The sequence below is a fragment of the Panthera onca genome, chromosome B2 (assembly GCF_046562875.1).
Source record: "Panthera onca isolate mPanOnc1 chromosome B2, mPanOnc1 haplotype 2, whole genome shotgun sequence".
Lineage (NCBI taxonomy): Eukaryota > Metazoa > Chordata > Mammalia > Carnivora > Felidae > Panthera > Panthera onca.
The window spans coordinates 34,257,350-34,273,459 of NC_138343.1; the positions used below are offsets into that span (position 1 = coordinate 34,257,350).

At 40.4% G+C, this 16,110-nt stretch overlaps 1 protein-coding gene across 1 annotated transcript in view; it reads right to left on the reverse strand.

The window, feature by feature from the left end:
* Positions 1-4,508: 4,508 nt before the first annotated feature.
* The window catches only part of SRPK1 (SRSF protein kinase 1), an 82,054-nt gene continuing 70,452 nt past the window's right edge, over positions 4,509-16,110 (reverse strand). The window contains 3 exon segments of the mRNA XM_060615310.3: positions 4,509-7,055; positions 8,561-8,653; positions 13,568-13,637. Coding sequence (XP_060471293.1) covers positions 6,871-7,055; positions 8,561-8,653; positions 13,568-13,637 — 348 coding nt within the window. The 3' untranslated portion in view covers positions 4,509-6,870.

Here is a 16,110-nt window from a genome sequence, read left to right on the forward strand (position 1 = left end):
CAGGAGTCGGTTTACTAATGACCAGTCCTGGAGAAGGATCTGCAAATCTGTTTAGGAGTCAGCCAGCATTTCACCTTTTGCTTGATCTTCAAAGAAACTCAGAATTCAACCTCTCCAATCACAGTAATGATTTTGGTTGAAAGCTAGTAACTGCTTATCAGCTCAAGTGGCTTTACCTTTACTTAAACTCCTAAGGGCACCTTGAATCTCATCTTTGAAAGTACATAGAAAATCAATAAAATCAGCACCTGTCTAACCAAGTTGCCTTCTCACTTGCCTCTGCCTTGGGCTGGGGCGTAAGGATGGTTGTGATGCCCAAACTTCACCAGGGACTAGGCCTGGGCCGATATGGTCAAGAGAGGACTAGTCAGATCTGAGATGCTAACTGGATGGATATCTTAAATGCTTTGTCTTACATCCCTGTATTAGTTACCTGTTGCTGCATACAGAGCACATTACCACAGAACTCAGTGGCTTAAAACGTTTCCGTTTTTGTGGGTTAGGGGTGTCTCTGTCTCAAGGTTTCTCACAGGGCTGCAATTAAGCTATTGGGATCTGCCTCCAGACTCAGTGGTTGTCTGCAGGATGCAGACTGTGGGCCTCCCCATACTGCTACTCACATGGCAGCTTGCTTCCCCAGAAAGAGTTCCAAGACAGAACGAGAGAGGGGGGCAGAGAAGACAGCAGGCACAGCCCTTTGTAACCCAATCGTAGAAGTAACATCTGTCACTTTCGCCTTGATCTGTTAAAACAGTCACTAAGTCCAGCCCACATTCAAGGTGAGGGGATTACAAAAATGTGTTCATATCCGTGTGGGAATCACTGGAGTCTTTTTAAAAGTTGAAGTTACTCATTATTTTCTGCTGCAATGGGCACTTCCCAGAATGGTTTATCGAAACAAAGGTTAGAGTCCAGTAACCTTACATGCTGATGGATACGTATTTGTTTTGAAATAAGTTGCTGAAGATCAAACAAGGGCTCTGACCCTCTAAACTCACCCCTCTTTGTTATTGAACCTCAAGAGGATTTATAGTAGGGCCCACTAATTTTTTTTTTTCAATATATGAAGTTTATTGTCAAATTGGTTTCCATACAACACCCAGTGCTCATCCCAAAAGGTGCCCTCCTCAATACCCATCACCCACGCTCCCCTCCCTCCCACCCCCCATCAACCCTCAGTTTGTTCTCAGTTTTTAACAGTCTCTTATGCTTTGGCTCTCTCCCACCCTAACCTCTTTTTTTTTTTTTTTTTTCTTCCCCTCCCCCATGGGTTTCTGTTAAGTTTCTCAGGATCCACATAAGAGTGAAACCATATGGTATCTGTCTTTCTCTGTATGGCTTATTTCACTTAGCATCACACTCTCCAGTTCCATCCACGTTGCTACAAAAGGCCATATTTCATTTTTTCTCATTGCCACGTAGTATTCCATTGTGTATATAAACCACAATTTATCCATTCATCAGTTGGACATTTAGGCTCTTTCCATAATTTGGCTATTGTTAAGAGTGCTGCTATAAACATTGGGGTACAAGTGCCCCTATGCATCAGTACTCCTGTATCCCTTGGATAAATTCCTAGCAGTGCTATTGCTGGGTCATAGGGTAGGTCTATTTTTAATTTTCTGAGGAACCTCCACACTGCTTTCCAGAGTGGCTGCACCAATTTGCATTCCCACCAACAGTGCAAGAGGGTTCCCGTTTTTCCACATCCTCTCCAGCATCTATAGTCTCCTGATTTGTTCATTTTGGTAGGGCCCACTAATTTATTAAATTTTTTTTTAACATTTTATTCATTTTTGAGACGGAGAGAGCATGAGCAGGGGAGGGGCACAGAGGGAGACACAGAATCCCAAGCAGGCTCTAGGCTCTGAGCTGTCAGCACAGAGCCCGATGTGGGGGGCTTGAGCCCACGAAGAACCGTGAGATCATGACCTGACCTGAAGTCAGCCACTTAACCAACTAAGCCACCCAGGAGCCCCTAGTGTTAACTAATTTCTAACACTGATGGTCCTCTCCTCCGTATTCAGTAAATCCAAAGCAATCAATGCAACGTCTTAAAGGCACAACTTCTAGGAGCATAGCTCAAATGCAGGCAGCCGGTGCACTTCTACAACACGGTCAAGTTCTGCCAATTGTTATTGTATTAAAATGGGCAAAAACTACATCTGCATTAAGGACAAGATTATGATAAAAAAGCCTCCTCCCTTATAAGGAATGGTATGGTCAGCAACACAACTACATACTAACGTAAACTTGCTTAATTCGTTAAAACTTCTAAACACTTAAGATCATCTTCAATCTTCTGGCTTTTTAACGGAGATATTTGATATCACAAGGACTTGGTGTGGACTGGCATTTGTGCAAAGACATAAAGACAAACGCACATCATGCGTGTAGTTTTTAAATTCCAACTTTTAAAAACAGGACTTTAGTGACAGAGACAAACCTCCTCCTCAGTAGGTCTCAAGGTTCACATACTATCTTCATGTAATATATACAAGTTTATATAATCCTCATATACTGAAGACTATGCAAGCGATGTTAAGATACTAATACCTTGCCAACTGCAAAGGCACCACATTGGCGGGCAAAACACAAAGAACTGACGACTATTCAAGCTTCTTTGGTGTCATTAGGCCTGATTTCTGGAGTAAATGTAACTCTGATTCTATTATCAATAAATCATCCATTTTCTTTTTTAATTTTTTTTTTTTTAACATTTATTTATTTTTGAGACAGAGACAGAGCATGAACGGGGTAGAGTCAGAGAGAGAGGGAGACACAGAATCTGAAATAGGCTCCAGGCTCTGAGCAGTCAGCACAGAGCCCGACGCGGGGCTCGAACTCACGGACCGCGAGATCATGACCTGAGCCGAAGTCGGCCGCTTAACCAACTGAGCCACCCAGGCGCCCCTAAATCATCCATTTTCTATGAGACAGTCATCCAACAGCAAATCCCTTTCCTCAGAAGGGCAGACTGTTAGATTCCACAGGTTTCACAAATAAAAGAATGGGCAGTAATACAGTCTTGTAACCTGGGCCTGCTCTGGGGCAGCTAAATGGTTCCCCTGTGGACACTCAGGGCAAATGAAGAGTGAAAAGCAGGGGTCCGGGGAGGGGGATGGTTTAACTCCATCTCCGTTTGCTGGTTCTTTTGAGATTGCGACAAGCTCTCCTAGGACAACAGCAATGAAGTTTTCCAAAACCCTCTGAGCGCTAGGCCCATACATTTGACACAAGGCCTAGTGAGACCGCCTAGACTGGTCAGTCCAGTAAACCAACACGTTGGTTTGAGGAATTCTGGTTTAATTCGTTTAGGTTGTTTTTTAAACATGTTACATTCTCTTCTGGGCAACACTACAATATGAACACACTACACAGGTCTTCAGCATGATGTAATTAAATTAACTAGGACAGTTTATGTAGTTCAGGGGTGGGGAAGGACTTTCTATTGAATAACGTTAACAAACATAACAATGAAAGGCAAATAAAAAATTGGAAAAGTATGTGATGGAAAATAATAAAAATGCATCATCTTTAGTATATAACAAATCCTTACCACATAATCAAATAGGGAAGCACGCCAACATAGAGCTGGGTAATGGAGGTAGACAACCAAATAAAAATGGCCAAAAACCCATGAAACAAGTTTCTGACTTCACTAGTCATCCAATCTGCAAATTAAAACAAGACACTCCTGTTTTTTTTGGCAAACTGGGCATCAGGAATAAAATGAGTGTGGGGACGCCTGGGTGGCTAGTAGGTGGAGTGTCCAACTGGCTTAGGTCATGATCTGTTTGTGAGTTTGAGCCCTGCACGGGGTTCACTGCTATCAGCACAGAGCCCACTTCAGATCTTCTGTTGCCCCCTCTTGTGTGATCTCTTGTTGCCCCCTTTCCCACTTGTGCTCTCTCAAAAATAAAATAAGTCTAAAAAAAAGATTTTAAAAAAGGAATAAAATGAGTGCGATCCTAACAGGCCCATCCAAACACTGCTAGTCACAGCCAAACAGTCCGTTTCCCACAGAAGTTATGGGACATTCACTACAAGCCATAAAAATGTGCTTACAACCTGGCCCAGCCATTCCATGTCTAAGAATTTGTGCTAAGCAATAAATCAGATGTGTATGAGAGCCTGGGCACAATAGGGTTTGTCATGCCAGTGCCTTAGGCAGAGTTCACAAATCTTTGGCGTTCTGCATCTACAATGATTGTAATCTGAGGCCGGGGTGGGAAAGACATTACCACAAATATTCTGGGAAAATGCTATTGGATATAGGGAATAACAATTTTCTTAAAACTTTCCAAAATGTACTGTTAATCTCACCTACCCCCAATTTAAAGATAGAAGCAAAGCTACAAATGACATAAAGTGGCATGTGTTCAAGCTATACAATTTCACTGCTTATTTAAGTACAAAAAGCATACTCAACCAATCCTTTCCTCCATCCTGAAGGTTGGCTCAGACCAACTTGGGCAACAAATGAACAGAAATGCTCTGGAAACATGTAGGTTATTAAATAATTTGTTTATTGTACTGCATTTATAAAGAAAACAGACAATGCACCTGATAGAAAGAATAAAAATGCATTTGGGGTTTTAACTGACAGCAATAGAAATCCTTTAGTAAGATCATGGCAATTTGACAGTATTATGATTAAGTTCAATAAAGGTACATGGGGTACTTGGAAGATCAATTTCTATAGCTGCCTCTTTCTACGGCTTCTAATTCATCTGGCTCCTTAAATGACAGGGGGAAAAGCCCTTATTTGGAGGGAAAACATGTCCAAGAAAGAAGTTATAGGTTCTCTCTTCTTAAAATTTCTTTTTACATCAATTGTTAAAATGGGGCCTTCTATTTGTGTTTTGGTTATTTTACTTTAATATCATCACCAGAATTCCTGTAATTCCACAATTGTTATTTTACAGTGTAGAAAAGAATTCAGTTCTAGTCTGCTATTGCTTTAGATGTATATACAGCTGAAAAGCCAAAGTGGATTAGAAGTGCCGAAGGATTTTCCCTGCCGTTGTTGGATACAATCTATTTTCTTTATTCTTGATAGGTGCATAGACAGCCTCACTTAAAATTCTTTCTACAGGAACATGTCTGATTTCAGGACTACCCAATCAAGGATCTGATGAATGGCTGGCCATCGGTACTCAGGGTTCTAGGTTTATGAGTTAAATGGATTGCATAATTGCACCATGTTTTCCTTTGCTGTTGTTGGTGGAAAAATGGCAGAATCTGGACTCCAATTTCCTGTATAGAGGGTCAGCTACCTGAAAGTCTCATCAGCAGCTTTGCTAGGAGAGCCTTAAGTTGCACTTCCTTGGCTTTCTGTAAATCACTCCTGGAGCCGTCTCCGCAGAATGCTGTAGTCCTCAAGGCCCACTTGGTCTGTGCTGAACAAGTGGCTGTGACCCCAAGCCTGCCCCTCTTTTACTTTTCAATATGACCCGAGGAATATATGATGTCTAGGGCAAGTCTAAGAGACGCCCATTCTAAAGTAAGATTCACAGAGCCTTTTCTCATTAAAAAAAAAAAAAAAAAAAAAAAAGCCTCAAGTACATTTCAATTATCCCAAAATTGCAGTTAAAAACTTACATTATACAAAGAAATAGCAGCAGAGAATGGCTAATCTTAAAACAACCAAAAACAAAAAACAAAAATAAAAACAAAACAAAACACCCCCTCCAAAACAAAACAAAAAAACCCCCACCCCAAAAAGTGCCATCCCACCCTTCCCCTTGGTTCTTCTATACTGGGATTTCACTTAAGACCTGAAGCCTCTCAGAAAATGAGAAAGGCTAAGCCACAGAGGGAAACTGCTTCAAGGCTAAATTTGGACAAGATGAAGAAAAAGCTGTGAATACAAGTAGGGGACTGATTGGAAAAGAATCAGGAATTCTAGGGCATTTTCTTCTTAGAGGGGAAATCTCTGATACCCAGATCTCCTTTCTAGAGTCATCCTGAAGTCTTTAGTTAGTTATGGGGCAATAAACTCAAGTGCAGTGAGTAAAGTGCCAGCCAGGGGTTAAAACAATGAAAAACAAAACAGCCAAATGAACGAACTCTGCTGTTAGGGTAACAGAAGACACACAGGAAAGGACTGTTTTGCAAAACAGCTGTGGTTCTGCAGAAATTACAAATCAATGGTTCCGCTTCTGTTTTCATCAAAAATCACACCAAAGATTCAAGGATCTTAGAGTTATTAAAGGATGAAAGGAATTTGATAGTGCTTTGAACAGTGATAAAATGGTACCCAAATTTGGAGCTTATACAGCTCCTTTAAAAAGATAGCCTGAAAGTCGCAGGAAAAAATGTGAACATAGAGAGCAACAGAAACAGTCCAGGTAGATGATGCAGCCTGGATACAGCAAGTTTAATGTCTCTGCTGTACACAGAAGTAACACCCTTTCCCCTTCTCATCCTTATGCTGGCACTAGGATACGCACTAGAAAATTTGACTCTTAGAGTCAGTGAATAAAAGGATGAGCTCATACATCTTCATAGTTTTTAAAAAGGATGTGTATAATTTAAAGGGTGTTCTAATGGAAAGACAAGGGTACAGGGTGAGAGGCTGTTTCACATTTTAGTCTATTCGTCTTTGGCAGAGCCCAATCAAGGCCAAATTCACCTAGGATGCCCAATGGCTGTGGGGGATCTCCACAGGGTCAAGTAAGCAAACCCAAATGAACAGATTGATTTAAAAAAAGAAAACAAGAAAACAAAAAACAAAAAAACAAAACAAAAAAACCCCTTAGGAAACCCTTGAAGGAAGAGCTTCACCCTGAAAAGGGAAGAGGGAAATGCTTGTTGGGGAGGGGTGAGGGTCAGCATGTGATCTCTGCTGCACTGTTAGGCTGGGGCTTAGGAGTTGAGCCAAGGGTGCCGGAGACAATCGGCAGCAGTGGCTCTCTTCTCGGGTATCAGCTCCAACATGGGCAGTAAGAAATCCGTGAAGCCAGCTGCCTCTTCCTGAGACCACTCATACTTCTCCACTAGAACCTCAAAAAGGCCCCAGGGTTTCAGTTTCGTGATGTGTTTCAGGTCACCTATGATAAAGACAATACAAAAGAAACTGACTGACACTGACAAGTGACAAGAGCCTTTTGTGGATATCCAGGAACTAATCCGGGTGCTCTATAAAGAAATTTTGCCACCAGAATTGAATCTTTCTTCATTCAAATTTCTCACATTCTCCATTATGAGGGACTAAAAACTTAAGATGATTTGTTTGCTCCACCATTCCAGAATATTCTGTCCCAGTCAAATTGGGCAGGCCTAGCATGAACTAGGTATTCACTAAAATGAATATTAAATGCCTATATATGCAACATGGTGTCATATGGTGTTCAGAGGCAGTTTATTACCACATACCAAGAACAATTTGTTTGTACTGTTGTTGTTTTTTTTTTTTTGACTTAACAGTCTAGTAAATATTGCTTCCAAATAAGGCAGTAAGAGCTAATACCACGCCAAACCTGTATAAAAGCAACAAGACTAAAACAACAAACCCCACACAGGTTTCAGATATAGCTACGCTACACTTTGTAGTATTCTGGAATGTCATTCTAAATTTTGCTTCTTTGAAATGATAATTAAAAAAAAATAAGGTCAATTACAGTGCCTTATTAAGGTAAATGCTGCTTTAAAACTTCTACAACACTTATTTGAGGTCTCTTTTGTGGGCAGTGAGTGCCTGATTAATTACCTACTCGGTATATGCATGCCATTAACTGGTCTTTGTGCAAGGAGGAACTCTTATGAAGCACTTCAGTATTTTCCTGCCAAAATAGAAACATTAAATGTTTCTGAGGATGCTTGCTGTCAAGTGTTGAGAAAAATGATTTTCCTCGGCATTAGTGTAGAGGTTGTGAGGAAAAAGGGAGTCATGGCAAAAAGGGAAAAAAAGGCCAGTCTTCCAATCCCTTCCATGTCAGGTGTTCAAATTTCAGCTTTCAAATTTTATTTGTATGCTTAAGTACACATTTAAATATGCCAATGTATATTATCGAGTCAAAAAGTTGAAGTTAAGAGTATTCTCTTGGTTTCCTTCACTCCTCAGTGATGACATAAACTTATAAAATTGTCAAGGGTAAAGTTAATTTGTAGAACTGATGGGCTTAAGTGACTATGTTGGGTGTCACTAGGCCACAAGACAGAGTGAGATGTAATCCTGCCCTTAGGAAGCTTGAAGTAAATGATTTGCCCTTTGAAAGAGGCAGTTCTTAGACCAAATGCTAGCAAAAATCTGCCCATTTTCCAGAAGTGCTATAATAGGAGCAATCAATGTGCCAGGTACTATATACAAAGTAACTTATTCAATATGAAGTAGACACTTATAATCTCCAGTTAGAAATCAGCAGACTGAGGTTGTGTAGCAGCTGGGATTTGAACCCAGATAGTCTGGTTCCAGTCTCTGCTCTTGACAGCTCAGCAGTCAAGACAGGACCATTCTTCTATAGGTGCTGGGAATACATGTACCCAGCAGTACTTACCTCTTCATTTTTAAACACTTTGCCCCCTTAATGTCTGGGAACAAACACATTTATTTTACCTTTTTTGGTGAAAAATTCCTTGGAATATTTTCCTGCCACAATGAGCTTGCGAGGCACCTTCCCCAGAAGTTCTATGATCAATGCAATGTGATCTGTATGTTTCAAACATTTCAGGAAAGGGGAAAAAAAAGACATACATAACAGGAGTAACAAATGCAGTTCTAGACAATGGCAGAAAGAGTAGCATGCACACCTCTTTATGAAGCATTTCAGGGTTGCTTTCTGTCCTAAATAGGAAGAGGACTCTATCCACCTAATGGAGAGTCCAGAAAACCATAATAAAATCACGCACCCACTCCAGTGGGACTTGAGTGATAAGATAACTAAAAACAATCTTGGTGTGAATGCTCTGCTTCCTTAAGTTGTATACCTGGGGCCTAGATGAAAACTCATGTTAATAATACTACCTCTGCGATTGAAGAAGTCCTGTGAATATTTCCCACTGAGGGCAAAGCGTCTTGGAATTCTGCCTATCAGCTCTATAATGTGCGCAATGTGGTCTAAAATAGAAGGGTAAGAAGAACAGGATCAAGGACAAGCTGTAAAGGGTTTTTTTTTATGAATAGCTTTTTCAAGGACTAGCTCTTTAAGAGTAACTACAAATATAACCAAGGATATTCCAGGGGAGACTGGGAAGGTCGAAAATTATTTCAGGTGGTTGGTTACCTGATAGCAGCTGGCAAGTCCCACTCTGGAGTTTGGAGGCTTAACTAGATCTTTATTTCTATTTTGCCTATACATCTAGGTTCAGGTGGGTTTTTCAGATGAGGTGAAAAACTGTACCAATATTCTTTATACATTCTGGAACTGTTATTTATTTATGATACTGCCCTGGGCTTCACGTAATAATATCACTCTATTTAACAATGTTCATGACGATTAAGTTATCACATATGATTATTTGAGTTTTCACGACCACCCTGTACAACAGGCCAAAGATTAATACCCCATTGTAAAGATGAGAAAATAGAACCTCAGAGAGAATAAATGGCCTACTTGAAGGTACAGGGCTAAAAGGAGCTAGAACTCAAATGAAAACCCACATCTCATCATGTCTAGTTCAGAGCTATTTGTTTTAAAATAAATCATATTTTAAGTACAAATTAGAGAAAAACATTTTACTTTTCATTTATTTTTTAAATTTTTTTAGTGTTTATCTTTGAGAGAGAGTGACAGAGTGTAAGTGGGGGAGAGGCAGAGAGAGAAGGAGACACAGAATCCGAAGCAGGCTCCAGGCTCTGAGCTGTCAGCACAGAGCCCGTTGTGGGGCTTGAACTCACAAACTGTGAGATCGTGACCTGAGCCAAAGTTGGATGCTTTTAACTGACTGAGCCACCCAGGTGCCCCGAAAAACATTTTAAAATACAGCTACTTGACTTCTGTAGGCCACGAAAAGATGCCCACATCATAGCAGTGCGTTGTAACTGTCACGGCATGAATATGGACTGTGAACACTGCCAGGGATGTGTCCAGTGTGTCCCCAGGTGAGCCTGGGACTGGCCAGCATCCATCCACGCTTACAGGCAGCTCTACTACCTTTTTTTATTCTGCAGGTAACTAAGAATACGAAGTACATTTTAAAAAGTGATGGCTGCTAGTCACAAAAGGACTTTAATCCTGTTAGAGAATCATGAAGATCAAAAGGAATTACTTAAAGATTTCTAATGTTACCTTAAAGGGGAATAATAATATGCCAGAGACATCAATATATCTGGGAATTTGTGAATGTCTCAGGTCCTATATGTTTCTCATGTAAAGGACCCAGTGCTGTCATTTTAAGAGGGCTTTACATTCATGAATTCACTATAACCTTTTGGCAGTTTTGACTGAATTTATAGTTCGGTAACAAGGACTCAGCTGCTAAGAAATTTCTGCCTATTTTAGGCAAAACCTGCAAATAAATGTCTTTGTATAAACAGATTATAAATGAGACCACAGTTTATCTTCTGTAAACTTCCAAGTGAAGTATTGGTTCTTTTAATATTTTTCCTATACCAAGGAATTATTTTTCCCCTGAATGTGTTTTTACATTTAGTTCCAGCAACCTGTATCTGGTTTATCAATTGATCATAGGGCTGATATACCTGATAGGGAAAATTATCCAAGTATTATTCCAAGAGTTAGGGGCTGGAGAATATCATCAGAGAACACGCTTCTTAGGTTGGCCCCAGTCCTACCGTGACTTGTAACAAACTATGTATACACTGGCTGGAGGATAAGGGTTTGCTGTTTTCTGCTCTTATGGGCCTCTTAGGCAGTAGTTTAAAGTTTCACCTAAAGACTGTTAGTATTGACTGGTACAGGAGGAAATAAATTTGTATAGAAATACCTAGGATAGGTGGTTCTCCCTTATTCCTTACTTGGGACTTTTTATATATGTTTCAATCATCAAGTTTGGTAGCATAAGATCCTATACAATATAATTCCAGCTGCTCTATGTGTTCTGTACCACACACTATTTACAGAGAGTGTACAAAAATAGAAAAAAAAAAAAATCAACTACCCTCCCAAACAAAGATAGTAGGGCATTTCTTTCTTTCTTTCCTTCCTTCCTTTCTCTTTCTTTCTCTCTCTCTCTCTCTCCCTCCCTCCCTCCTTTCTTTCTATTACATTTATTTATTTTTGAGAAACAGAGTGAGACAAAGCATAAGCAGGGTATGGGCAGAAAGAGAAGGAGACACAGAATCTGAAGCAGGCTCCAGGTTCTGAGCAAGCGGTCAGCACAGAGCCTGACACGGGGCTCGAACCCATGGACTGGGAGATCATGACCTGAGCCGCCGAAGTCGGACGCTCAACCTACTGAGCCACCCAGGCACCTCTATAGTAGGGCATTTCTAAAATGGTGTAAGTCTATAGTGCCAAACTTACAACCAGAAAAAAAAAAAAAAAGCAGCAAAGACTAGGGAAAATTAAGTGTGTACATAGACAGTAATTACAGTTATATTCTTACAAGGGCTGATGTATAGAAAACACATATATACTGTACCCACTAAAATAGGCATTTGGCTATGGGAACTGGCGCAACATTTTCCAAACAGTACTTATTAGGAATGTCAGGAGGTCCTACTAAAAATGCCTACTAATATCCCAAGGGACCACAGTGTGAGAAATAGAGCTTTCTTGGTTCCACAGGGCACAAAACTTGATTTCCCTAAGATGGAGGAAAGCACAGGGAGTGAAGGACATATTTTCCTTATTGGGAGGGTATATTGCTAGTGCTCTTTCAAAGTAATTCCCGTTAATCCTGAAAACAAAATCTGCCCAAACTGTTTAATCAAGAAGGTAAGATACCTCTTTAACAGTTCTTTCATTCACAATTATCTCATCTAAGTTATCTGGCCACCACCATGATAAAAAAAAAAAAAAAAAAAAAATCACATGTGGGGATTAAGCTTAGGAATTCCCTGAGCTTGCACAGATGGGTTAATAAGGCATAAGGAAATAGAAAGCTACAGGATGAACGCATCCAAGATTAGGTAAACAGGGCAAAGGCCCCCAGTAGAGGACAAAATACTGGAATAGAAAAGCCTCAGGATGAAAGTATCAAAAATGAGGTAAACAAGATTAGGTATTCAGGGCAGAAACACCCCCCCAACTTAGTACAATAGCAAAAAGCTGCTTTCACAGGGAAGAAGGACCAAAATAGGTAAATAGGGCTATAGACCCCAGTAGGGCCTAGAGTGGAGCCCAGAGTGGAGCCCAGAGTGCCCAGAGTGGAGCTAATTAGCAAAAGAAAGGTGCCTTGCTGACCCGAGGGTGCAGGCTCTGTCTTGTCCCCTAGGCCAGTTTAGGTAAACAAAGGTGGTGCCTCAGGCCTGCTGTAAACAAACTCCCTCCCAGCTTTGTTTTGTATTGACCCAAACCCCTAACACCGCCTATCTTCAAAACTCTTCATTCCCCCGTCTATGAGTTAATGTTCATGGTTTCACGGTCTCTTTTACACATCTGCCACGCTTGTAAGCCTTCTGATCCTAATAAAAATGGAGCAAGGACCCTTACTCAGGGCTCTTGTCAACTCCTGAACATTAGCCTCTCTTGCATTTTAATCCTGCATCCCACTCTCTTGCTGGACAAGAGAGAACTCCAGACCCAGTCTACGACAATCACACATTTAGTTGTCTGCTTTTACAGCCTCTCAGATGGAGCAGCTCACAGCTTGGGCCTTTCCCACCGGCTATCACAAAATGTAAGCCAATAATATTTTGTTTTAAAATGGAACTCTAGGGGCGCCTGGGTGGCGCAGTCGGTTAAGCGTCCGACTTCAGCCAGGTCACGATCTCGCGGTCCGTGAGTTCGAGCCCCGCGTCGGGCTCTGGGCTGATGGCTCGGAGCTTGGAGCCTGTTTCCGATTCTGTGTCTCCCTCTCTCTCTGCCCCTCCCCCGTTCATGCTCTGTCTCTCTCTGTCCCCCCCCAAAAAAAATAAATAAAAAACGTTGAAAAAAAAAAAAATTAAAAATAAATAAATAAATAAATAAAATGGAACTCTAAATGTTAATATCATTTAAAAAGAAAAAAAGTATGGCTTTAATTTTTAGAAAAAGAGAATGCTCAATATTGTAGAATGTATACAAACAGGATATAGTCTCTGCATTCACAAACACCATTCAAATCGTATGTTTGCCTATAAAATTACTGACTTCCAAATAAAGTTGCAGGCATAAGTGAGCAAGCTGACGAACAGGTAATTCAAATGGGGTAAAGAATGAATCACTGATTTATAGAGAAAGGAAAATAACTAGATGTTTTAGAAGAAATTACCCAGTAAATACAATTTTTAGTTTGACCATGTGTAGCCTTTTCTCTTAATCCTCACAGAGTTCTTTAATAGCTACTATAAAATATTGAGTATACCTAATACTTAATATAAAACATCTTATATTTCTATCTTTTCTGGGATTTATATATTCTTAGCATACTAAAAAGACTAAGCTCTTCAGTACTACAAACCACACGGCCACACAAGTGTAACTACCATGCACAGACATCCTCAGTTAAGAGGACTCACCTTCATCCCGAGTGTACTCTTCCCCTGAATGCGGTTCAAACAAATAGTCGCCTGTGGCCAGTTCAAACGCCTAAGAAAAAGAGGACAATATATGAAAGCAGCAACAACAGGAAGCCTTTGGGAAGCTTACTGCTTGCTATTTGGCTCAATATGAAGTAATTTTTTCCTTCTCTGGAAAAGCCACAGATGATCATTTAAAAAAAATATCTTAAAGATTATTCCTAAAGAGCTTTCCTTCCACACCTGTATCTTAGTAAAATGAAGCAGGAAAACAGCAATAACATCATCAACATATGGATTATCCCCTCCCCCCATCAGCAATTCAGCTCTCTTGAGTTTATCTTTTTGCTGAGTGGGGTACATTTGGATATTAAGGTGGTTCTAAGTTATTAAATTATTCATGAGAACAGCAGCTCCTCTTATGTTGTAATTTCACATGGCTAGAAATTAAGATTCTGTACCCAGCGTCAAAACCAAAAAACTGAGACAGACACATCTCTACCTACGTATGACTATTATTTGGCAAAAAGTATAGTTTTTCAAAGTTTTGCTTTGGAACATACTCCCTAAAGTTTTAGATAGAACTTCCAATTCCTAGGTCTATAGAAAATCAGAAAAGGGTTGGGTGTAAATGTGGTCAAGAGCAATTCATGTTTTATGTGACTGGCACATTTAGCATTCACCACCGAGAAAAGAAAGACACGTCTTCTACAAGAAAAGCTCTTGTAAACAGTGTTCAAGAAGCGTGAAAAAGTAATTTCCTTTAGAATATGTGCCAAGCAGTACGGAAAGACAGCATCTGAGTGACGTTAATCTTTCACTGAATAAAAAGATGGATTAAAAGCAAGTAGTACAACTGCAGTTGTATAAAGAACCTAATTGGCATAAAAGTACAGTTGTAAGTCATTAGTCACGGGTCAATTTTGATCGAGTCGATGGTACTAAGTGGCCCAGACAATTACAGGAACCACGGGGTGGATTCCGGAGCACACTCTCTAACTCGGGCCCAGATGCAGGTCTCAGTGCTTGCCAGTGTCCGCTTCTGCAGTTTTCCCATGGGACAGCTTTTCTCAAGACATTACCTGAACTGTACTACCGCCCAGGCCACAAAACTAGAAGTTTCAGGACAGTCCCTAAAATGTCAGGGATGCTATGGCTTCTTACCAGGCATAGCTGGTTTTACATCCCAGCAGTTTATTTTGAAACTGAACCTGGTATGTGTTCTACCCCCACCCCCTTACTGTCCTGAGGTTTACAGTCCCAAAGTGGAAAAAAAAACCCCTGTTAATTCTTATTCATCAAAGTTTGTTACTATCTTCAGAAACCAGTACTTTTTCAAAGCCTCAGAGTGGGAGCTCAGTAAATATCCTGAAATTAAAGTTCACAGAGGTAAAGAATATTTTCTAAGATTTTAGTATTTTCTAAATCTTTTCGTCTAGATACTTATAACTAGTTACCTAAAGCTCTCTGACAGAACTATTTTTTGGAACATAAGGTTGATGCTAGTAGTTACCATTTTGTAAGTAATAGCAAAAATCCCCCCACAAATCAAACCAAACCAAAAGATCACAGTACCAAAATTCGAAACTAGCGGAAGCTCTAGGTTACGGAACACTTCAGTTGAATACGCTTCCCTTTACAGATAAGAAAACTGTGACCCAAACTGACAAGCAAAAAAGCCCATCCTAGAATGTAGGGGCTCCTAATTCCCCCTCCTGCCCTTGTCTCACGCTGACCAAAGAGCCTGCTCTGTGACAGTCAGGGTCACGCGGCCGTACATAGGCAACATCAGTTATGCAATCCAGTGAGCTGGCACATCCTGACAATGGAGTATCACTTAGTGTTGAAAAAGAAATGAGCCATCAAGTCGTGAAAAGACAAAGGAGAACCTTAAATATTTGAATATTATGAAGTGAAAGAAGCCAATCTGAAAAGTTTACATTTTTTATGACTCCAACTATATGACTTTCTGAAAAAGGCAAAACTATGAAGACAATAAAAAGATTGGTGGTGGCCAGGGGCTGGGGCTGGAGGAAGAGGGAGGAACAGGCAGAGCACAGAGCAATCTTAGGGCAGTGGAACCATTCTGCAGGATACTCTTGTGGTAGATATAGGTCACTGTACATTTGTCAAAATCCACAGAACGGAGGATTTAAAAACATCTATTCTTTACCAACTCTTAAATGGTCTTCACAGAACATTCCCTTTTCATAACTGCCCTTCTAACTCGGTAGTCTCAATCACGAATGTGGCAGGCAAACTCTCTCTCAGAGAGGGTCCAATCTTTCTATTAATTAATTGTATCAGATGCAGGATGATCCATCGCTTTCAGGCACTTCTGATATTCCAGGATTTGTTTTTACTTTCTGGTTATGGCTAAACGTAAGGCAACATTTCTAGGTCTATTAGCAAAACGAGAGAAATTTGGGGGAACAAGTGGGGCTCAACTTGTCACAATATTGTCATATCAGGTAAGTGCTTTCCTTCCCTTGGTCAAGAAATTTCCTGCATGTGAGCTGGTCCACTTAACGGGAGGCAAGGTT